This window comes from Mirounga angustirostris, unplaced genomic scaffold, assembly GCF_029215605.1.
Source record: "Mirounga angustirostris isolate CCGP_5_RB_7025 unplaced genomic scaffold, mMirAng1.0.hap1 SCAF_17, whole genome shotgun sequence".
Taxonomy (NCBI): domain Eukaryota; kingdom Metazoa; phylum Chordata; class Mammalia; order Carnivora; family Phocidae; genus Mirounga; species Mirounga angustirostris.
The window spans coordinates 13,580,283-13,604,171 of NW_026991725.1; the positions used below are offsets into that span (position 1 = coordinate 13,580,283).

Genomic DNA, 23,889 nt, shown 5'->3' on the forward strand with positions numbered 1-23,889 from the left:
ATAGAAAAGAGATGAATCAAAGACAAGCCCTCAATTATGAACCTAATAAATTGGGAGGAGAGCAGTGCTGTATAATGAGACGAAATTGTTTGGGAGAAATTACTTATTCGTATCTTTCTACTCCTCTAGACTGGAAATTTCCTTGGGGAAGGGCCCCTAACTCTTGTTCACTGCTGCATGCTCAGTGTCCAGCATGGTGCGTGGCTTGCAGAATAACAAAAGCAGCTACCAGTAGTCAAGTGTTAGTACATGCACAGTGCTGTGCTCCATACTTTATATTCATTGTCTCATTTAATCCTCACAGGAGAACTGTGAGGAGATACTTGGTGGGTTTTTTCTGTTTGTTTGTTTTGAAAGTAGGCTCCACGCCCAACATGGGGCCTGAACTCAGGACCCTGAGAGGAAGAGTCATAAGCTCTACCAACTGAGCCAGCCAGGGGCTCCCAGAGATTGTTTGAATCCTCATTTTACAAACAAGGAACTGGGCTCAGAGAGGTGACAGGACAGCCTCAAGGTCTCACTGCTACTAGGTATAGTAAAGCTTAATAGTGGTGTGTCTGGTTCCAAATTCTATGTTCTTCATCACTATGCCACACAGTGTGGATGGGTAGATGGATGGGTGGGTGGAGAGAGGGCTGGGTGGGCAGATAGATGAATCAATGGATGGGGATGGATGGATGGATGGGTGGATGGGTGGATGGATAGATGGAAGGATACATACTTATTGAAAATCTTTTATACTAAAGTGTCTAAGGGGAAAACATATAGAAAGTTCTAGAACGCTTGGTTAGATTAAAATATATATATTTGAAGAAATTACCTTTTCAGGGAGCATTTCCTAGTACTTTCTTTCAATGATCTGGGATGACTTTCAGAACATTAGGATCACATGAAATATTTTTGATGTTTGAAAAATATCTTTGGGGAAACGCGATCAGAATAAAGGCAGAAAATACTGCTTTGAGTCAGGCAGCCCAGAATCTGGAGCTACTCAGCAATGTCAGTTTTTACTTCCACAGCTAAACAAGCACAGCAAATCTTAGTTGTGGCCTATTAGGATCAGTTCCACAGTGCTTCTAGTAAGTGCTCTATTAGATTATAGCTTTCTCAAGGAGTGTATCCTGCACTTAGTTCGTGTTGGCATGGTGACCCAAGTCAGGAACCTGGGACCCACCTAGATCCCTCCCTTTCCATCACTAAAATAATGAAAAGAGAAAATTTGTTGAGCACTTACTATGCCAGACACTGTTCTAGGCATTTGGATCTCATTTGATCTTTACCATAACCCTATGCTATAAATACTATTATTATCCTCATTTTACAGATGAGGAGGCTGAGGCAGATGGCTTAAGTAACTTGACCAAGTCACACTGCTAAGAAGCGTATGAAATCAATGCAGTCTGAAACCACATAGCCTGTGCACTGAACCCCTATGCCACTTCACTGGATAATCCTCAAGTCCTGTGGAGTCTGCCTTTTAGTCATCCTCTCATTCATCTCTTCCTCTCTCTCTCCACCGTTACTGCCCTTGTCTAGGCATTGCATCTTTTCTCATCAGCAATATTACTACGTCCTCCTAAATTATCTCCCAGTTCCCATCTAGCCTGTCTTTCTCTCATCCTTCCTGCCGTAACTGACCAAGCCGGAATTTGATGCCCATCTGGTTATGTCATGTGTCTGTTCAAAATCCTTAAATGGCGGGCACCTGGGTGGCTCAGATGGTTAAACGTCTGCCTTCGGCTCAGGACATGTTCCCAGGGTCCTGGGATCGAGTCCCGCATCGGGCTCCCTGCTCAGCGGGAAGCCTGCTTCTCCCTCTCCCACTCCCGCTGCTTGTGTTCCTGCTCTCGCTATCTCTGTCTCAGTCAAATAAATAAATAAAATCTTTAAAAAAAAGAAAAGAAAAGAAAAACACAGAAGATGGTTAAAACATAATATGTTTCACACAGGGGCGCCTGGGTGGCTCAGTCGTTAAGCGTCTGCCTTCGGCTCAGGACATGTTCCCAGGGTCCTGGGATCGAGCCCCGCATCGGGCTCCCTGCTCGGCGGGGAGCCTGCTTCTCCCTCTGCCTCTGCCTCTCTCTCTCTCTCTCTGACTTTCATGAATAAATAAATAAAACATAAAAAAAAAAAATCCTTGAATGGCTTCTTGCTGCCCATGAGTTAAAACCCAAACTCCTTACAAGTCCCTTCAAGACCTGGCCTCACCCACTTCACACAGCTTCTTTCTCCCCTTCTGCTGTTTACCTTGAACCCTGTGTTGCTGGCATCACCAAACATGTGCTCCCTCGGGTTGGAATAGTGGGGCTGGGCTGCGCTCTCTGCCCACAATGCCTCCTCCTTTTCTCCTGGGTACAACACCAAGCCCTCCCTTACGTACTTGCATGCATCCACACATATCTTGTCTATTTGTGATTCCTCTTTAATCTTTGAGAACCAGCTCCTAAGATGCCTCCTCTATGAAACATTTTCTCACTCTCACAGCCAGATTCAGGTACCTCTTCCTCTTCTTTGGGATTGCCCCTTCACACCTCTGATGAAACCCATCATTTTTTTTTATTGCAATTTTCTCTTTACAAACTTTCTCTTTATGATGGTAAGGTCCGCGAGGGCAGGAACCATAGTTATCTTGTTACAGTTGTATCCCCAGCATCTATACATATTCAAAAATAATTGTTAAATGAATAAATGAATGACTGTTGAAATGAACTGATTTTCAAAGTAGATTTCGAAATCTGGAAAACATTTTTTCTCACACTTTCCCATTGGCAGACTCATCTACCTGGGGATTTTACCTGTAATGGGGCTCTAGTGGTAGTTTTACTGTAGGGTGGTTAAGAATGAAGACTCTGGAGTCACATTACCGAGGTTTAAAACTTGGGCCTATCATCTGCTAGCTGGGGGCCCTTAGGAAGTCACCATCTCACTAAGCCTCAGGGTATTTTTAATTTTATTTATTATTTATTTTTTTCCAGATTTTTTATTTTTAATTTTTTTAAAGTTTTTTTTAGTTTTTTTTTTTAAAGATTTTGTTTATTTATTTGAGAGAGAGAATGAGATAGAGAGAGCATGAGAAGGGGGGGGGTCAGAGGGAGAAGCAGACTCCCCGCTGAGCAGGGAGCCCGATGCAGGACTCGATTCCGGGACTCCAGGATCATGACCTGAGCCGAAGGCAGTGGCTTAACCAACTGAGCCACCCACGCGCCCCTAAGGTTTTTTTTTTAAAGATTTTATTTTTTCATTTGAGACAGAGAGATAGAGAGAGAGAGAGCATGAGCAGGGGGAGAGGCAGACGGAAAGGGAGAAGCAGGCTCCCCCACCGAACCAGGAGCCAGACGTGCGGCTCAATCCCAGGACCCTGGGATCCTGACCTGAGCCGAAGGCAGATGCTTAACCATCTGAGCTACTCCAGCGCCCCTTTTTTAAAAGATTTTTATTTATTTATTTGACAGAGACAGCGAGAGAGGGAACACAAGCACTGGGAGTGGCAGAGGGAGAGGCAGGACCTCCCGCTTAGCAGGGAGCCCGATGCGGGGCTCGATCCCAGGACCCTGGGATCATGACCTGAGCCGAAGGCAGACACTGAACGACTGAGCCACCCAGGTGCCCTAGATTTTTTATTTTTAAGTAATCTCTATACCCAATGTGGAGCTCAAACTCACAACCCTGAGATCAAGAGTCACATGTCCCATGGACTGAGCCAGCGAGGCATCCCAGTTTTTTGTTTTGTTTTTCACTTTAAAACTTGAGTTAATAACAGGACCTCTATTATAGGGTTAATGTGAGGGCTAATGAAAAAAAGAACATGTGGAGCATTTGATGATTGGCACAGAGCTAGTGCTCAATACATATGAGCTATTATTAGTAGCTATTTTCCTGACAGTTTCACTTGACCCCAATGTGTCACCATCACTCTTTGAACCAAATGTCTAGAGTCTGGTTCTCAAACATGGACACTCAATCTCAGCAGGTTTTGTATTTACCATAGTATTGGGTCACCCTGGAGACAGGGCCTTGGGGAATATGGATCCAGATGGTAGCTGAAAGCAGGAGTGGCCTTTTGCTTGTAGGTTATGATTTATTGCCTAGAAACCCAAAGTAAGCACTGTCAACCAGTCAGCGTATTACCTCAATTCTTCAAAATTCCCACCCTTCTCCCTTCTCCCTTCTTGCTCTCTCTTGCATTTGGAAAAGGAGAGGCGATTGATATAGGCAGTTCTGGATACGAACAGCAAAAGAAGGAAAAAGGAGAAGCAGCAGGATGTAGAGACTCTCAGGTAGACTATTCAGGGTATTCTGTTCCTCCTGTTGGCCACACAGAGGAGTACAAGAAGCAACTTCTGGGTAAACTGATCCCCCAGTGTATATTCCATACACCCCTGGAAGAAATGCCTTCTTTCAATTCTCATGCAGAAGGAAAGGGCTGTAGTCTTCATTTTAGATCCCAGTTTTCTAGATGCTGATTCTAGCAGTCTCTTTAGAGGTCATAAGAGTTTCACTGGGGCCTTGAACTAAATGGCCAAGATTATAAATTGCAAGATTATCTTGAAAATGTGTGTGCCAATGAAGTGAATGGGGAGTAACAAGGAAAAGAACAAGATGATTCCTCAAAAGGTTTCAAAGCCTTCATGGCAAATCACTTTCCAAAGAACTAAGAAATAATATAATTTGGGATCAGGGTGAGGTTTTCCTTTGAATGTGCAATCCTTCATAATTATTTTACACATGGCTATTTTAGCAATGCTGTCACCTCAGCCATCCTTCTGTAAAATCTCCCATTTCTGGTTTAAAGGAGACTAGGTTAGAACACAAGAGTTAATAGAAGGGGTTGGTTTTATAATATATACCCAGAGCAGAAGTGGATTTTTCTAAATGGATTAATCAGAGTATTTGGCCAAACTGTTTCCTACCTAGATGGATGACAAGAAGGAGTCACTTTGGAGAGCTTATGAGATCCTATATGTGGGTCCCCCTATCCAACACCTGCTTTCTTACTTCTTCATTTTTTTATTCTTGTCTTTATGTTTTCTTATGAACCAAAAGATATTTTTGCTTCTTATGTAAAGCCACTTTTAAATTTCTTCCTTGCTCTTTTCCTTGTTTGGTCAGATAGGAATTTCTGTACATTTATTCCATGGGAGGAATGTGGCAGTAGGAATCAGGGAAAAAAAAGAGAGAGAAAGAGAGTATCCACATCTATCAGAATGACTAAATTGAAACATAAACCAACAGAATTTTCACAGACTGCTAGTAGAAATGCAAAACGATACAACCTTTTTGGAAAAAGTTTGTTAGTTAATTCTAAATTTAAACAACCACTTGCCACATAACTCGGCAATCTAATTTTCCCAAGAGAAGTAAAAATATATACACAATATGCACAAATACCTGCCCATACATGTTCCTAGCCGCTTTTTCCTAATAGCCGGAAACTGGAAACAACAGAAACGTCCATCACTGGTAAACATACTGTGGTATATTCATTCAATGGAATACTAGTCAGCAATAAAAAGGAATGACCTACTGCTTCATGCAATAATATGGATGAATCTCTAAGTATTATGTTAAAGCATTATGAAAGAAGACAGATTGGGGTGCCTGGGTGGCTTTGTCGGTTAAGTGGCTGCCTTTGGCTCGGGCCATGATCCCAGGGTCCTGGGATCGAGCCCCGCATCAGGCTCTCTGCTCAGCAAGGAGTCTGCTTCTCCTTCTTCCTCTGCCCCTCTCCCTTGCTCCTGCGCATGCTCTCTCTCTAATAAATAAAATCTTAAAAAAAAAAAAAAGACAGATTGACCAGGTTACATATTATATGGCATCCTGGGAAAGGCAAAACAACATTAACAGAAAATAGATCAGTGGTTGTTGGGGGCTGGAGATAGGAGGGGGCTCATTATAAAAGGGACATGAAGGACCTTTTGGAGGTGATGTAATTATTCTGTATCTTAACCGTGATTTGTATTTCTTTGGCTTTGAGTTTCAAAATTCTAGGCCATCAAAGGTAAGAATAAAAGATTCTAGGCATTTGGGAGAAAATACTGTAAGTGAAATGAAGATGTCCCCACCTCTATCCCTCACTCGAAAGAGATTCCCTAAAGAGATAGGGATGAGAGAGGCAAAGAAAATGATCAGAGAGATTAGTGGGTTCTGGAGACAAAAAGGTTAAACCTAAAGAGACCTCATGGAAAGAATTAGAGTCCATGTTCACTGACTGCCCAACCTACAACTGAGTGAGCCCATACATGGCCTCACCAGGCCATAATGCTGAGGACTTTCCTTGGGCAGCAGACAGCACATCACCCTCTGACCAGCCAGCCGAAACGACTCATGTTTGTGCCCCCAAAACCTTGCTCAGCTCTCTAACATACCCCACATGGAGAGACCCTTTTCCTTACTATTACGTGAATGACTGCCGACCATCCCATGCTGCCCACTCCTTGTACTTAGGTTGGACCAAATGAAACCATTTGAGAACCTTTACTCCCACCGTGAGATATGAAACAGATGCCTGCTTTAGTGACCTTTCCTATCTTCTAAACTTCTCTCTCATTTGCCTTATTATTTCCAATGGAATGAAGGTAAAACAATCTTGAAATAAATAAATCTTCCTTTCCCCCACAACAGTCAATAAATAGCACTAGTCTCCTCTTGGGTTGGGGTTGAAAGGAATAATTCTTTTGTTCGATGACCATCCCTATACCCACATGAATATTTGTTCATCAAACATTCACTGAGCTGATAGTGCAGTCAACTGTGAGGAGTCTGGGTTCCTGCCCCAGAAGGAGTCAGACAATACAAACTGGTAAGGACCACAGTACAGGTCTGGGTCAAGAGCTGGAGGGGCCCAGTGGAAGACAGGCAGCAAGGGGCCTCTGGGAAGCCTTTCTATAACTGTACTTTCCAGCCCAAACCAGTAATTGCAGTGGTGGCTCTGATGTTTCCTTCATTGGGCAACTACCCACTACCTCTGGTTAAACAAGTACTCCCTGAAGGAACTGCGAAGACTCCCTGAGGGCAGGGATCTTGTCTGTCTCTAGCACAAAGTCTGGCTCATAAAGATTTGTTGAAAGAAATGTGTAAGTTATTGTCTTTGGGGACATTTACTATTTGCCAAGTATGAAGAAATATAAACTAAAATATGCTGAGAAAATACATGCAGAGAAAAAGGATAGTTATAAACCATCCTACCAGGATTCTTCCTCTCATTTGTCCAGGGATTCACATGCATTTTTCCGCTTTGCAGAACACACGGCCCCGCCTTGCTTCACCACTACCGGCCCAATAACCAACATCTCTTCAGCTCTAGGGTGCCAGGCTCCACCTCAGCACTTGATGTACGTTGTCACGCTTAGTCTCACCACAACTTTCTTTCTTTTTTTTTTTTTTTAAGATTTTATTTATTTATTTGAGACAGAGAGAATGAGAGAGAGAGCGAGCACGTGAGAGGGGGGAGGGTCAGAGGGAGAAGCAGGCTCCCTGCCGAGCAGGGAGCCCGATGTGGGACTCGATCCCGGGACTCCAGGATCATGACCTGAGCCGAAGGCAGTCGCTTAACCAACTGAGCCACCCAGGCGCCCCTCACCACAACTTTCTTTTATAGGTCGGTCAGCGCAGCCTCAAAAGGTAACCGACTTAGCCAAGGTCACAGAGCTAAATGGAGCTCGGAAGCCTGCTTTTTAGTCCCCACCTGCCAGTTAGTGTCCTGCCCACAGGCAGAAAGGATCTTTACAGGCATTCTCAGGTTGAGTTCTGCCTGCCTCATGGCAGAGCTTTTTCGGGCAATCTCCCCTGGGCTAAACCTGGGTCTACCCCAGGCAAGATGAATTATCTGATGCACTGGCCACAACAGGTCCAAACCAGTTATCTCTGTGGTAACTCCCACTTCTTCTTTGCCAGAGGACGACCCACACCCCCTTGTTAACCAGAAGCTCCCACAGGAGTTCTTCTGATAGGTAGGGTCCCAGAAGGTCCATGGCTCTTCCTCTCCTCAGTCCTCCTCCCTCAGATGGCTGGCATTCTTGCCGGTACGATTCCTTTATCATATCACTGAGATCGAAAATGAAATGAAACCTGAGGAGTCTTCGGTCAGTCTCGTCACCATGGAAACAACGTCAAGCCTGAGTGCCTCCAGGAGTGGGTGCTCTTCTTCCAATGGCAGTGGAAAATCAGGGACAGGGAACTGGACGAAGCAAAAAACAAGCTCCTGCTGGGTTGGCTGCAGTTTGGGTCTAAACACAGCATGTTCAACATAGGATTATGTCATCGGCAACAGCATGATCAACCTATATTCTTCATTTTGGACACTGTGCTGGTTTGGTACAGAACATACCAGGCAAATGAACGACAACTCAAATTATCCCATTTTTGTGAAGGGACATTTTAAAGTCTATTAAGGTGGCTCAAAGAATGTGGTCGGGGAAAAAAATATAATTGGTAATAAATTTTAAGAACATTCTGTGGATGAATTTTTGCTTCTGGGAATGGGAAACCAAAATTTTCCCAAGAGACTCCATTATAAAAGCCATAAATAAAATATCCCTGCTTGGTTGCTGTGCTGGCGGGGCCTTGCTCTGGAGAATTAGAATTAGAAGCAGGCAGTCCAGGGGAGGCTGGGGAGGTGAGCGAGATTTGAGAACATCCTGCTCCTTCTGCATGTTGCCGGCATATCAAGACCAGGGTGCAAGAACAAAGAGCAAATTATGCCTGACTGAAGACCACCAAAGATGGTTACTATAAAAATTCTCAAACAAGATTCTAAAATTCAAGGATGTTTTTCTAGCTGATGGCCTTTTTTTCTTTCCATAAATGTTCACCCCCTAGAGCTAAAAGCAAGTAGCATGGTGCAGGGGCCACTAGCCTGATCACCTGGGTGCTGGGTTCCAATGTCAGTCCACTACTTCCCAGGCCCATGAGCAGGTGTTGATGACTTACCTCCTCTCGCTAACAGTGCTGGGAGCGGGGGGTGGGCGGCGGGGGGCGGGGAATGACACTTGCAAAGTCCTATTTGATCTAGGCAATGTACTGGGCATTTTATGGCTATTATTTGATCCTGACAATAACATGAGTGTGGTTGCTGGTATCCCTGATTTGCAGATGACAGAAACTAGTCCCGAGAATTGCAGGGACTTCCTCAAAGTGATCAATATATAATCATGCAGTCAGGCTTCAAATCCCCATCTGTCCGACTCCAAAACCTACCTTCTTTCTACTTGACCCTGCTAATTTCTGAGCTTGGAATAAACCATTAGCATGATTTTAATTCAAAATAAATACAACTCACTAGTTCTGTCATAGTTTTCAAATGATTTGCTAAGGCCTCAAAAAATTCAGCTTTCCCAGCTATCCTGTCTCTCATTAAAGTGATCCCATTATCACCTGGGTGGAAGAGGGGGGAGATTAGAAGTATCTTTGTGCCACATGAACTCTTATTAATGTTTGGCTTGTTCCAAGCTGGCCTGGAGAGTTACCCCCAAACGTCCGCACAGAGATGGTGCTGAATGTTAGGATACTTGAGTCACTTCCGCATGGGCATGGTTTTCATTTCCATCTGTTCTATCAGTCTGAACAACTGAAAGCAACACTTTTTCGTCTTAACAATCATAGCCCTGCAATTAACAGGTGTGAAATCCTATAAAATCAAGGTATGGTACAACTCAACTCTTCCTCAGTTCTGAGCTCCTGGCTTCCAATGGAAAAGCCAGAATTTCTATTTCGTGATAAAAAGAATAAAACGGGAGACCACTAGACAGCCATGACAGTTTGGGGTGTGTGTGTGATCTGATTTGCCAAAAAGTTTCCTATTTGGTGGTTATTCCTGCTTCCTGAATGGCAGGCTGGGGCCACAGAATGGAGGGGGCGGGCCAGCTCATCCACGAGCATGTTATTTATGCCCTGAACCTCAGTTTTGTCTTCTGTAAAATGGAGTATTTGCTTCATAGGCATGTTGCAAAATTAAGCAAATAATGTACATAAAGATCAAATATAACAGTCCACTTCATCCCACTCCCAACTCAAAATACCACTCTGTAATCATGACAACCATTTCATTACTGACTCCTTGCGAGGTGCCAGGCACTGGGCTGAGCCCTTTCCGTAGATAACCTTTTCACTAAGTGAAGCCAGTATTTGAAATCAGGTGCCCTAACTCCAGAGATTGCCCTGTGCCCTGCTCTCGGTTCAGATGAAAGGATTTATGAGCAATTGCTTCTGCAGGAAACAGGTGCCAGAGAGGGTAGTGAGGGTGGTGGCTGATGTTGATCTGGCCAACCAGGGAGGGCCAGGCATAGCCCTTTGTTCTCCTGCTCTGCACAATTAGTACCACTGATTTTCTGCTCCCTGGGGTTAGTTTCCTGACTAGACTAGGCACATAACAGACGTCCAAAAAAAATGCTTGTTGAATAAGTAAATGCAAATAGTAAACTGACTGTTCCTGATATAACCATTTACCTTATGCAGGAAACATTCAGTGCTAACCTCCTCTCTTGTCCTCTTAGGACATATTTTGAATCCACATTAATTCAATGTTCACCAAGCAGTTGTTAAGTACCCACTATTAATCAAGGGGCCAAGGATTACACATGTGATCTACTGCAGAGTATTAAGAACCAACAAAGCCAAGCTTAGGTTCTGCTATGGAATACACAATCCTTTTCAGGTAGCAGCCACCTAATTTACCGATTCACATTCCCTGACCCCTTACACATTAAGCAGTCATGACGGGCAGACTGAGAAAGTGTCCTCTGAAGCCACACACAAGAATTAAGAAGGCTGGAGGAAGAGAGAGGCTGACATTTGGAACACAGTGCAGGGCAAGAACCTAGGGCGGTGAAGCCAGGCTAGGATTCCTGACCCTGTCATTCCCATGAAACCCTCCTGACCTCAATCTCATCATCAATCAAATGAGAATAATCGGCATTTGTCATTGCTTTTCTCATAGGGTGGAGAGGACTCCTGGGATGATGTGAGGAAGAGCCTCACGGCGGGGATCTTAAGTGAGGTCACGTAGGCAAAGCACCCTAGCTGTGGTCCGGCCTGATCCCTGGATGGCCACTGGGGTGTAAGAGCTTGGAAAGGGGAGGACCCAAGGATTGCTGGTTTGGAACCGGTCGTCTCCCGCACATGTTATCTTTTCTCTCCTCCCGGTCGGCCAAAGGCAAACAAGAATGAAATGATAACAGACACATCCACTGAAGCAAAACAGGTCACAGGAATAAGATAATACGCTCAAGGACAAATAAAGTCAACTGCAGCCTGGCCCAGAATGGGTAGGTGAAAATTCATGGGAAGACAAGGTTCTTATTTTATACGGAACAGGCTTTTAAAATACTTTCACCAATGTGAAAACACACAAATACACACACTTGGGCAGTTTTAATATCCTCTTTCTTCACTATTTAAGTTGCCTATATAAGGTGAGAACGCTGTAAGTTGTGGAGGCATGGTTTTGAAAAAGTTGATGTCTAGGCAAAAATACTTCGTCTGTTAAATGAAGGCACCAGCAAACAAAACTCTGTACGCTGACTGGCTGTGCAAGGCTATGCATATGGAAGATACTGGAGGAAAAGAAAAGCAGCTGATTTACTAGAACAGTCCAACTGCCTCACCCAGTGTCTAGAACCTAACAGATGTTTAATAAATATTTGTTCAGTGAGTGAGAAGACTTGATTTTCCATATACTGTAACTGTGAATACTTCTTTCCTCCTTTGTTAGCCAGTTATTCAGAGATAATGCTGCCTCTTTGTGACCTAGTTTTGTTGTTTTACATTTCTTTTATCTCTTCACTTAATGCAATCCAATTTCCCCCAAAGAAATTGGCATAAACAGAAAAGTTTGCGAGTTTTAAGAATATGGGGTTTAGGAGACAAAAATCCTAAAGGTCACTCAGGCATTTCTGATATCTAGAGATAAGAGCAGCATTTGCAGATAAACAGGAGACCTGATTTTTATTCATTAATTGGCCAACTGTCCTTGGAACAAACAACCCCGCAGGGTCTCAGTTGAGAGCTCTGTGAATGGGGTTAGATGACCTCCTACAGGCTTTTCAGTTACTTTCAATGTTAAAAGTCAAGTTAAAAACATGCTGGGTCAATTAAGACAGATGAGCCCTCCAAAGAATATTTGAAAACTTTATTTTCTCAAATGAGCACCAACACAGATTGGAAATATGACAGAAACAATGCACTTTTCTCTAATACTGAATCACTATGTACAAATACAGGAAAAGGTGAAGACAAATTATTTGAAAATAATTATCTTTGTTATTGAAGCAAAGTGACCTGAAAAATGCCACCAAAAAAAAAAAAAAAGATAGGGAAAATAACAAAACCCAAACCCAACAAATACAGTTTGTAAACACAAGCATAAATAGAGATTCCGTATTGAAAGATCGTCTCTGCAGGTTGGAAAAGGGAACCGACTCTCACTTTCACCAAAATGTTATATAAAAATATACAGGCAGATCAAATTTGGTGATGGGAATAGCTTGTTTCTTCTTGGCTTTACCTTTCACTGCTGGCAGATTTCATGACTGTATTTTGCTTAAGAAAATGAAACATCTCTTTCCTCTACCTTGACCACTAGCTTGTTTTCTCATTTGAGGCAGACTCTTTGTTAAAATATGTAAGTTGATTGTGTTCAAGATTTTATTTCCCAGCCTCTTCCTGAACCTGAGGCAATTTGACCTTAAAATAAACTGTTTACCTACAAGGTATGTGTATTATTTTACTGATGTTCTTTCAACCCAAACCAGTTAACAATGTGGCTTCTACAACCACTGGAACCCTGGGGTACATAAGGAGTACACTCACATCTCAGTTAGAAACACATAGACCTGACTCTGCTTGATCTTCACAAACAACAGATTTCCTTTACTATCTGGGAAAGTTGAGCACACAAAGAAAAAGGAGCAAAGTGGCAACAGCTCCATGCTCAGAAAAACAAAATCTTCATGGTTTGTGCTGTTGGTCCAAAACAAGCAGAGAGAAAGAGAAGAAAGCCTTATGTGCCCAAGGTGTAAACTGTAGGTATAGTGTCCCCAATAAAAAAGAAAACAGGAGGCACAGTCCAAAGTGCTTTTTACACACACACACACACACACACACACGCATTAAAAACAAGATTCCAATTTGTTGGAAATTCTTCCAACAAGAGGAATCACTAAGCTGTTACTAAATCTGATTTTATTTATTTTCTTTTCTAGCCAATATTGGTGCAAGAAAATATTTCAATTCTCAACCTGGTAATGTACGGCAGAGTCTGCTCCATCTGGAAAAAAAATGCAGAGAGGCATTGCCTCTGTCCAGACTAAAGTGATACAGATCTTTTTTATTTTTAAAAGAGTATATTGGTGATCACTGTTTCCCTTAAAATATACTTCAAGAAATGCAGAGGAAACCATAGAATTTAAAAATGAAAATAAAAAGTGCTCTCAGGGGATCTGAGAAAACAGCACCAAATATATTATTTAAAAAATTAAATATTATTTACAAAAGTATATTTCACAAGCAACTTTTTTTTTTCATATATATATCCACTTGAAAATCTTTTTATAAAGGGGACACCTCTTTTTCACACACTGACCCACCAGTCAAGATTTACTCTATCCTATCTCCATGATCTTGCTGTCTCGGAGTTGGGGCAGCACTCAGTCGGGCCCAGTTGACAATCTGTGGGCATCAAGTCTGGCTGTATTTGATTCATGTCAAATCAACCCGTCAGCAGCCTGAGACTAACATCCTGGGGTCTGGGTGTAATCCAGGGCCACCGAGGCCACATGACCTAGGACAGCACAGGGAAGATGGACCTAGAGAGTCTGCCAGCTGGACTTCAGTTGCAAATGAAGGCAGCTGCTGGCTGAGGTACAGAACTTCACGCCTTTGCCTTTCTCACTTCGCACTTTCCCCTGCCCTACTCCCTGCGCCCTGCCTAGGCTTTACAGTCAAACTCCAATTCCCTGAACCCGCCAGGGGTGAATGGATGAGGTCTTTGGTTATGCTCTGAGTCAATAATTTGGTGAGGAAATTAAAGAATGAACTGACTGAGGCCATGAGTTGATGCGTCTCCATCACTCAGCTGTGGTCTCTCCAATACTGCTAGACGTTAGGTAGACAAGCCATGAATGGAGCTAAAGTTATAAGAAGCACTTTTGGTTTCATTGACACAGAGGGAAAGCCTAGTGAGTTGTTTTTTTTTCCCCTGTAGTTATGGAAAAACCAACATTCTACTTGGATCTTTCGCACCAAGTATGGTGCCACGCACCCACTGGATGCTCAATGGGTAAGAACTGGAAAAAAAAAAAAAAAGAAGAAGAAAAAAAAACCAGAACCTGGGTCTAACTGGAGCCTACTCTGATCCATGCAACAGTCAGAGGCCTCATCCCCAAGGAAGAACAGTGGCACATCAGTCTCCTCTGCCCCTTGAAAATTCTAGGGCACCCCGTATCTGGTATCTATGTCACCACACTCCATTTTCAGTCTCAAAGACAAAACACCTACCCGTGCTTAACCCCCATTTTCTTTCTATGGAAAGGAGTATCAACAGCCAGGACATTCCCTGAGCAAAGGGGCTAATCAAAATCTCTAAGTGAAGGCCACTACCTTCAGGGCAGACAGAAAGGAGGATCTATGACTTTTGTGCTGGTAAGCCAGCTTAGGAATGTGAAAGTTGAAAATGCTTTTTATTGAGATCTTGGCCCTGGGAGCCAGAAGAGCTCTTTCTCTGGGAGGGGAAATGAAATACTTCTTCTGAACTTCAGTCTGCTTTTTAGTAATGTGGGGAGCACTTAATCTCCCAGGGTTGCTAAAGTACCAAAAAATGTGGGTAAAAAGCCTCTGGGAACAAGATTCAATTTCTAAGAATCCTTTTGTGTCACAGAAGCAGTCTACCTGGAGCCACCCAGCTTCCTGTCAGTCCTGCCATCCGTCACCCTCCAGGGCAGGGCCGCGCCTAGCTCAGGTCCCCCCTTCTGCAATCAGCCCACAGAGACATGAAAAGGCATTTCCACCATGGACTCACTCCCTACGGGAATTTGTCTGAATTCTGGAAATGTCCCTGGTTGGCTGCTTGAATCCTGATGAATCAATTTTACAGATTCTTGCCTCTACGAACTCACTCTTCTGTGACTTTTAAGGTGAATTTCCCTATAGGAAAATTTCCTATAGGATCAGCCTACTTAGAGAAATGAGATGCTGAGAATTACCTAACATAACCTGCACATATCTTAACATTAATTACATTTTCGGTCTAAGCAATAAAATTAACTCGGTTAAACGAGTTTCGGTCGTGCACCGTGTACTGGCTTACCTGCTGGTAGAATACACTTCACAGTGTTGGTTAACTAACAAACTCCTTTCTCTCATAAGCCTTATTAAGGATCTTTTCTCTGTTTCCCTAATATAATGAACTTTGGTTTGGTGTGCGAGATAGATGGGAGGCAGGGGCTAATACTGGAATTTGTAACTTGATGTTGGATATCATACCTAGGCCCTCCCCACTGCTGGACCACTCTGACAATTTCTCTCCACACAAAGCATTCAAGTCCAAGGAGAGTAGCTAGCGGCATGAGGAATCTACTGGCCAGGTTATCACTAAGCTCAAAGTCTTGGGACTTTGATAGAACTGGAGAAAAACACCCAAAACTCTATGTACAAAGAATTGCTGATCTCACTGAAGCCTTTGCATACCAAAGGGGAAAGATGCACTAACCTGTAATGGTTCAAATCTAAGCTATTCCCAGCATTGCCCCACCCCACCCCCTTCCTTGCCACAAGGCTCTTCTCTTACTAAGGGTCAGGAAAAAAGGTTAGACAGTCAGAATTGCTAACTGGTTCTACTTTTTATTTTTTCTGGCCCAGTATCTGAGCCATTTCTGCAGGAGCTCCCAAACTACCGCCCCCCTTTGTTCCCTGTCCTCCTCCATTACTGATTTTAGTTGGTTGGTGGCCAAAGCCTTTGGGATGTTTGGATCTTGCACCCATTGCAAATGGCAGTCCCCCTCTTCTCACCTACGGCGGCTGAAGAGGCAAAGATAACCCGAGGGAGCAGTGAGGCATCAGAGTTATCAAAACCACCTGGGCTTCTCACTCTCTGCCTCCATGACACCCCCAACTCAACCCAGGAGAACCAGGCCCCTGCGCCCCTAGAGTTAGGGCCAGTTCTTGCGCTCACATGCAAACCTGGCACAGTTGGTGTCGGGAACAGAAGCTTCTGATCAGAGAGAATGCAGTCATGAGGTATTTTTTTTTTTCTCTTTGTCCTTTTAGACAAGTCGATTATTTCAAGCCTAAGTTACCGGGACCCCGGGAGCAGCACAATTTTGTTCCTACCTCTAACGGCCCATCCCCTGCCCACCCCTGGGCCCCTCAAGGCTCCCCCTTCCTCTCTTCCTCACACCCCCATGCTGTACCACTGCTCTCCTGACAAGAGGCCACCAGGCAGCTCTTACATGGGCCCTAGGGCCCTTACCAAGGTGGGTTGCCGCCATGCGGTCAGGCATCTGTTCCTTTCGTTGTTGTGTTTTCAGCCAACACTAGAACAGAGAGAGAAGCCAGGATCAACTCACAAACAGATACAAAGCAAAGAGACAGAGAGACAGCGATTTAGAGGCCGGTCACCAGAAAGACGGCGTCAGGGTGGGAGAATGCCCCAGATGGCAAGGCCCCTAAATGGATGGAACCAAGTGTTCAGTCACTCTCTCACGCTTGGGTAGAATGTTCGGTTGGATGGTGTTCACGTGGACACTGGGTTAGGTGGATACCCTCCGATCAGTCCCAGCCATTGTCCTTGATCATGTGTGCTAGCTCAATGATGTATTTGCCTTCTTTATATTTCTGGCTGCTTTCAAAGGCATGTTCCTAGGAGACACAAAGGAAGAGAAAAGACACCAAATGACCAAAGACAAGTAGGTGACTTGTAGCACAGAAGCATACAGGACCAGCCTGGCCCAGACTGAGAGAATTCCCGCCACTCAGACACGCCACGCCCCCTTCACTGAGCTCCAGCTCCGAGACAGCCCCGGGGCTCTCTCGATATTTACAACCGGGTCTCAGTATTTTGCAATTTAAATATTCTAAACATTTTTTCTCAATATTTACAATAGAATTTCTTCAGGATCTCTGCTCATTTAAGGCTTTGCCCAAACGTCACCACCTTAGTAAGGTCTTTCCCCACTGTTCTACTTTAAAAGCACAACTTCCACCCCAGAACGCCCTCCCCGCCCCTCTCCCTGCTTCATTCTTCTCCACGGCACTTATCGTTTTCAAACACACAGTACAACCTGCACATCTACTGTACCTATTGTCTCTCACCAGGACGACACAAATTTCATGGCAGGCAGAGGTTTTCATCTATTTTGTTCACTGCGGTATCCCTCGTGCCTAGAAGACTGCTTGCCAGATAAGAGGTCTTCAATAAATAACTGCTGAGTGAATGTGTGAATATGTGTGTGAGCGCGAGCGTGTGTAAAATCTGAGAGGAACTTGGTTTCAGATGCTAACCAGAAATGTGCTCTATGGATGTATCCATGAAGTTTCTATGTCATAATCCTCAACTGTACTGTTACACTTAGAGAAAAGACACTCAGGGAGAGAACAAAGTATTGGGAGGCCAAATAGGTCTCTCTCTCGTTTATCTTGCTGTTTCTATGTCAGGTGTGTTAAGTCTGTTTTTCCTTCACCGCCTTTCTCCAGGGAGTAAGGAGCTACATGAACTCTAGGCTGAAGAACCTGGCAGCCCTCACGCCCCACCCAGTTGCCAGGCCTCCAGAGAGAAAATGCAACAGAAACCACCTGGCAATTTACCATCCTAAATGTACAACAAACACTGTGGGTGGGCTTGCAGGCTAATAAGCCCCACAGGAAAGAAAAAAGAAAAAAGAAAGAAAAAGAAAAAAAAAAAAAGCCCTGCATAGGTACAGGCTCAAAGGGATATCTTCTTCCCAGGCACAGATGTATAAAAACATCTTGGTGTCTATATGAAAAGCCCTGGTCATCACAGTCATTAGGTGGCTGAGCTCAATGAGCACAAGCTGTGGACATCAGCTCTTTTCCCAAGTCTTCCGACTTAGTAACTCAACCCTCCTGCTTGTAGGTTCTGGGCAGCATTTGTATGAACTGTATCTTCTGTTCCTAGAGCTCTGGGGAACTGAGTCTCCTAATAAGAGCTCACACTTGAGCCTCTTGTTGAGAGAGGAATCATTCCACAAAGTGGCGAGGGGAGGGGCGGTGAGAGAGAATGTGCAAACACATCACACACGCAAGAGCTGTGGACTCAGCAGTCATTTCCCTGACACTTCATTATTCCTCAGCTCCGTGTGTGTGTGTGTGTGTGTGTGTATACACAACAAAGGAATGCGGTTCGAGACTAAGACCTATTGTTCCATGTAGTGTGTTTAGGATAGGGAGGAGGTAAAAAGAAAACCAGGAAAGTAAGAATATATCCCTATTAAACAAACAAACAAAAGTCAAAAGAAAAAAAAAATTCAACAGCCCCCAAACCACAGGGCACTTGCAAAATGTCCTAACTGGACAGAGCACTAGATCTGGAGTCTGCAGAAATACCCCAGACTGAACCCTGGCCCCAGAAGCATCACTTAACCACTTGCGTTTACAATCGCAAACTTTCCATTTACAAAACTGGGATAATTAAAAGTACTTCACAGGATTACTATGAGGGTCAGAAGAAATAATGGAATGAAAGATTGGAGCACGGGCCTGGGACATGGGAGGTAATATATTTGGGAGACTGAGGTTTCCCTACTGTCCTGTGTATATCATTATGCCTGTCACGCTGTTTTATCCGTTTACCTGTAGCTTTCCTTCTTGACACCATGACTGTAAACACTCCCAAGGGCAAGCATTAGATTGCATTTACTTTTGTATCCAACACAAAGGCTTTTAATGAACCTCTGTCAAAGAAGTGAATCATTTTACCTGAAGTGAGGAGCAAAACCAATGAACTCAGATTTATCTTCTGTCTGTAATCCTGCACATCTTCAATGGAATAAGATGACCAAGAGGTTGGGGAAACAGAAGGGCAGAACATTTCTGAATAATCAAAACCAGAACTGTGGCCCCCAGATCACCCAGAGGGGCCACCGGCCATACAGGGGGAACAGAACAGCCAAGGCCAGTTTTTCCCACAAGAAGCAATCAGGGCAACCATAGGGATCTGTGACCATCTTGGCATCGTGAAACATGCCATCTAGGGTGTTTCTTGCTAATTCTGAACATTTCAAGGGAAATGTGAAAGAGAGCATCTAAAGGCAATGCAGCCCCACTGCAGACTCTACCTGCGGCAGTTAAGATTCGCACATTTTTGAACTTCGGTTAAATGGACTCATACTTTTATGTTCGGCTTCTTTGGCTCAACATCTTTTTTATTTAAATAGATTTCTTCATGTTTTTAGAGCAGTTTTAGGCTCACAGCAAAAAGGAGCAGAAGGCAAGGAGGTTTCCCCTGTACTCCCTGCTCCCACATAACGCACAGCCTCCCCCATTCCTGGAGTCCCATAGAGTGGTGTGTTTTTCACAATCAACAAACCTACACTGACACATCATCATCACTCTGCGGGCAGTTCTGACGACTCCTTCGGGCTCTCCCAAGCTAACAAACAAGTTAACTAACCACAGGTCATATGAGCCAGCCCCACACTGACCCTGGGCAACTGATAGGACAGGGAATTTATGGCATTTTACATGGAATAAATTGTCCTCCCGGAGCCAGGAAGACTCAACATCCCCACCATGACTGGGCAGAAAAAAGCACATGAAAGTATCTGCCAATAATAAATATGTCTACCAGCAATAACAACAGAAGTGTATTTCCATGGATCATCTATACCTCCTCTCACCCTGGCGAAGGACTGCTCACTCTAGGTATCAAGACATTAAAAATATTTGTTGAGTTAAACAGCGAAGGAACGAATGTCCACTAGGGAGAATCCAGCCATGAATCTATCTAACAGACGACATTAATTAACATGTCTGATGATGCCTAGCACAGGGCTTTGGACCTGAGAAATGTTTTGGGGACATTTACTGGTGCAAAGAGCATGGGCTCTGCAGTGAGATTCCTGGATGCCTATATCCTGGTTTGGCCATGTAATGGCTAGATAACTTCGGATATACTATTAACCTCCCTAAATCTCCGTTTCCTCATCCTTATTTTATGGATGGGTAAGGAAGCTTTACCCACCGTCTAAGGAAGCTGTGAAGAGTGAATAAAATAATATAGGCTTGGAAAGAGTAAGTTGTCAGGAAATGTTATGTGCTGCTATTATTATTAATTAAATTGTAAAGCAGATGTGTATCTGTCTGTCTCATGGGCAGGTGCAAAGGAATGAGCAGGAGAAGGGGACTGTCAGAGAAAAGGGAAGAATGAGTGTGGTAGACAGGGGTGTGCCAGGAACGGCTCTTTGGGTTCCACTGACTGTTCCTGGACGAAGATAATCCCACAAGGTCACAGGAAGCCAGGATAAGAAAGCAATCTTCCAGCACGAGGCTCTCGGTTACTCCCTCACAGTCCTCTCGGCACCGACCAGACTCCTCAGTACTCACATATTTCCAGCCCAGAGTGGTTTTGCAGTTTTCACAGTAAATGTCTGCAACTGCATGGAGTCCTGTTAGCAACACTCGCTCTTCTGCAGGCCCGCAGCCCACATTAACTCTGTGCCAAGGGACAGAGAGAGAGAAAGGGTAGTTAGTCACACATTCATCCTCGGTCGTTCAAGCTGAGCTTGCAGCAAGAAAATAACAGCACGGATGCCTCAAGGGAAGCCGACACTGAGAAGGGCGTTGTTTATGACCAAAAGTGGTAACAGCCCCTAAAAGGTAGCCACGTGGAAACATCTCCATTGAAATGGATTTGCGATCTGAAAGTTCTGATTCAGCGAGTCTATGAAAAATAGTCTGTACGGTTGAGACTTTGCTTGGAAGGTTTCTAACTAATGCTTCTAATCTTGTGACCTAAGGGGACCAACTGATGGCCACACTGTGAAGACCACAGTCATGAGCACGGGTCCTCAGCTCAGAGCTTACTGAGGACTGAATGCAGCTGAAGATGTCAAATGGGACATCTGCACAGTCTTGTCCTGATTACAAGGATGAACGAGCCTCGTAGTATTTCCAGCTTAACATGTGAGATTGTCATTCTCACAGTTCATCACACTTCTGTGAGCGTCCCCCCTTCCTTTCCCAGGTAAGAGGCTACAAAGGATGTGCCCAACAGTGATGGAGAGCCCTACAGGCCGCGACTGCAGTGGGGGAGGCTCTTCACTACCCAGGCCTTTTCCTCCAGCCCCAGCTCCTGCAGTGGATCCCCGTGTCTTTTGTTCGACCTCCTCTCCTCCCGGATGACTCATCTTAGACCTGGTTATGAAGCCTCCATGATGAGGCTCTTGGAAGCACTTCAACATCTTCCCTATGAGCCTACAGCCCTCTGATGTGCCTACTGTGGGTAGTAAATGTATTATTCTTAGCCAAAGATGCTGCCCCCCCCCAAGAAAAATTCCCCAAAGATAACTGGCTACCTAATGTGGAGAGTAATGTCCTGCAGGGTTTTTATTTTTGCAGAGGGGGCAGGGGGCCATTGTTTAATTATCACTGAGTGCTGCTTTCCCCCCAACCCGACAAAATTTGTACCAAACCATGGATGTACCAGAGACACTCACACTGAGTTAAAGAGGTATGCTCGTCCTTGACTTCCTTGGAACGACTGAAATGCAAGGAAACAAATCGATAGTTAGATATCCATTTCATCCACCCATTCGGGAAACCAGCCCTAAATCACAACAATGACGACCTTCCAGGATTGACACAGCAAAAAAAAAAAAAAAAAAAAAAATGGCCCTGAGCCATTTAATAGTCAAGCTGGCAGCTAGCATGGGGGAGGACAAGAGGAGAGAATAAACAGAGCTACAGAGCTTGGGCCAGCCCACACTTGGACTATTTTCACCAGCCCAGGTGAGAAGATAGAAAAACCAAACTCCACAATGTCATTGAAAACTTCTTCCCTCCTGACACCGTCTGTTCTATTGATCCACCCAAGATAATCCACATTGGGCTTTGCTGGACCTACTTATTTCAGGCATCTGTGCTGGCCACAGCTTTCCTCGAGGTGGTTAGGGAAATCAGTGGGGGCACCTTTACTTGCCCTCTTGGCCCAACCCCGAGAAGACGCCAAAGGATCCCCAAGGCAAGAAAGAATACACCACCAAACCTACACTTCTCACGTCTTGTGATCCCAACTGCCGTAAGAGTAACAATCCTCCTGACTGGGAGCATGGGCACTCTCCTTTTGAGGTGCAAGCAACTTGATCTCTAGATCACATCAACGCTCATTAAGCAGCAATCCCATTTTAAATTCCAGCTTCAATATGAGCTGTTCTCTTCCGGCTGAAGGGTGGCAGAAGCTGGAGAAACGTGAGCCAGGGCTTGCCACGCAGTTTGGCATCTATTCCATTAAGACAGGCCCTCGCCGTGTTTCCCTCCTCTGGTGACACCAACAGGTCCAGCTGACATGAGCCATCCGCGTACTGCGCTGCTGCCTGCATTTTTAATGTGGTCTGACAGTCGTACTCTGGATCCAACGTCCTAGTCCTCTCCGAAAACCACTCTAAAAACAAATAAAATAAGGGACTCTCCCATGACCTCTATTACTCCGTGGCTGGAGAAATCCAGTGGTGACTAGTTAACAGAGGACCAGAGGGTAGGAGAGAACCAGACAGGACACAGATCACTGCACACAAGACCGCCATCGTCAGAAATACCGGACTTCAGGGATCAAGGCCACCAGCCAGAAAGAAAGGCAAGATTTCGGACTCGCGGAAAAAGCTGCCTTTGGGGCAGCTGGACTGTTGGTTGCCTCCAACATGCAAACGCACCAGAGGCCTGTGCTTCCAGGGGTAGCGCCAAGAAGCAAGCAGATGTTTCCCAGCTGCTGCTCAGACCTAAACCAGCTCTTCCCTTTGGGCTTTGAAACATTCCTGGGGAACAGAAGAAACTCCCAGGCTGGAATGAAGCAGGAATAGGAGTGTCCCAGCCTTGAAAACCTGTAGGTTTATGCCAAGTGTTTGGAAGAGACAGTGTCCCTGTGACACAGACTATGGATTTAGACAACCTGTTAGTTCAACCCTGGAGCACAAAGACACCCAAGCACTGGCAGGGAAGCCAAAGCTTCACCGTCTGGCCCCACCAACCTCTGCGGTCCCTTCTCTCGCTATAGTGTCCTCTGCTCTAGTCAGGCCGAACCACACGCAGTTCCCTGGAACTTGCCATCTCACCAATTTGCCCATGACGTTCCCTCAGATGGGAAGGCTCTTCCACGCCTCGGCTCAGCTTGCTCTCTTCCGTAAGGCTTTCCCTGACCTCCCCCTGAAGAGGCACCCGTTGGCCCCCATGTTCTAGACTCCTCCTGTGCCCTGTCTGTGCCTGTTTCTTAGCACTTAACATACTGGATCTAATTGATATGTTTATTTTCTAACAACCTCACTAGATGGGGAGCTCCCTGAAGGTACGGGCCACGTCTTCACTCTCTCTGAACCCCTAGCACAGAGCACATGAGTCTGGTATACTGTAAGCATTTATTATTTACTCCACAGGTGAACTGCCTCTAATTTCCTTTATTTCTTTAAGTGGCTTTACTGATGTATAAGTGATGTCGTAAACCGTACCTATGTAAAGTGCACTATTTGTATCTACCTGTGAAACCATCACCGCAATCACGACTGTCATACCCAGAAATATGGTTAGGGATGTCCCTCTTCACCTTATTGCCTTCCCTCCCCTCCTTAATCCTTTCCCACTCATCCACAGGCACCCACTGCCATCACTGCCGCTTGCATTTTCCGGTTTTTTATAAGTGAAATCACATAGTATGTAGTGCTTTTTGTCTGGCTT

At 44.6% G+C, this 23,889-nt stretch overlaps 1 protein-coding gene across 4 annotated transcripts in view; it reads right to left on the reverse strand.

Annotated features, from left to right (window-relative positions):
* The window catches only part of YPEL2 (yippee like 2), a 99,449-nt gene that overhangs the window by 24,762 nt on the left and 50,798 nt on the right, over positions 1–23,889 (reverse strand). For 2 of the 4 annotated variants that reach the window (XR_006793275.3, XR_008507191.2), the window contains exons 3-5: positions 21,663–21,706; positions 20,551–20,659; positions 16,460–16,848 (exon numbers count right to left, since the gene is read on the reverse strand). Coding sequence is in view for 2 of the 4 variants with exons in the window: in XM_045889270.3 (XP_045745226.1) it covers positions 16,759–16,848; positions 20,551–20,659; positions 21,663–21,706 (243 nt within the window). In the remaining 2 variants the exon portion in view is untranslated. Of the gene's footprint in view, positions 1–12,109; positions 16,849–20,550; positions 20,660–21,662; positions 21,707–23,889 lie in introns of those variants that run through there. The other 2 variants (XM_045889270.3, XM_064582529.1) reach the window with 1 other exon arrangement.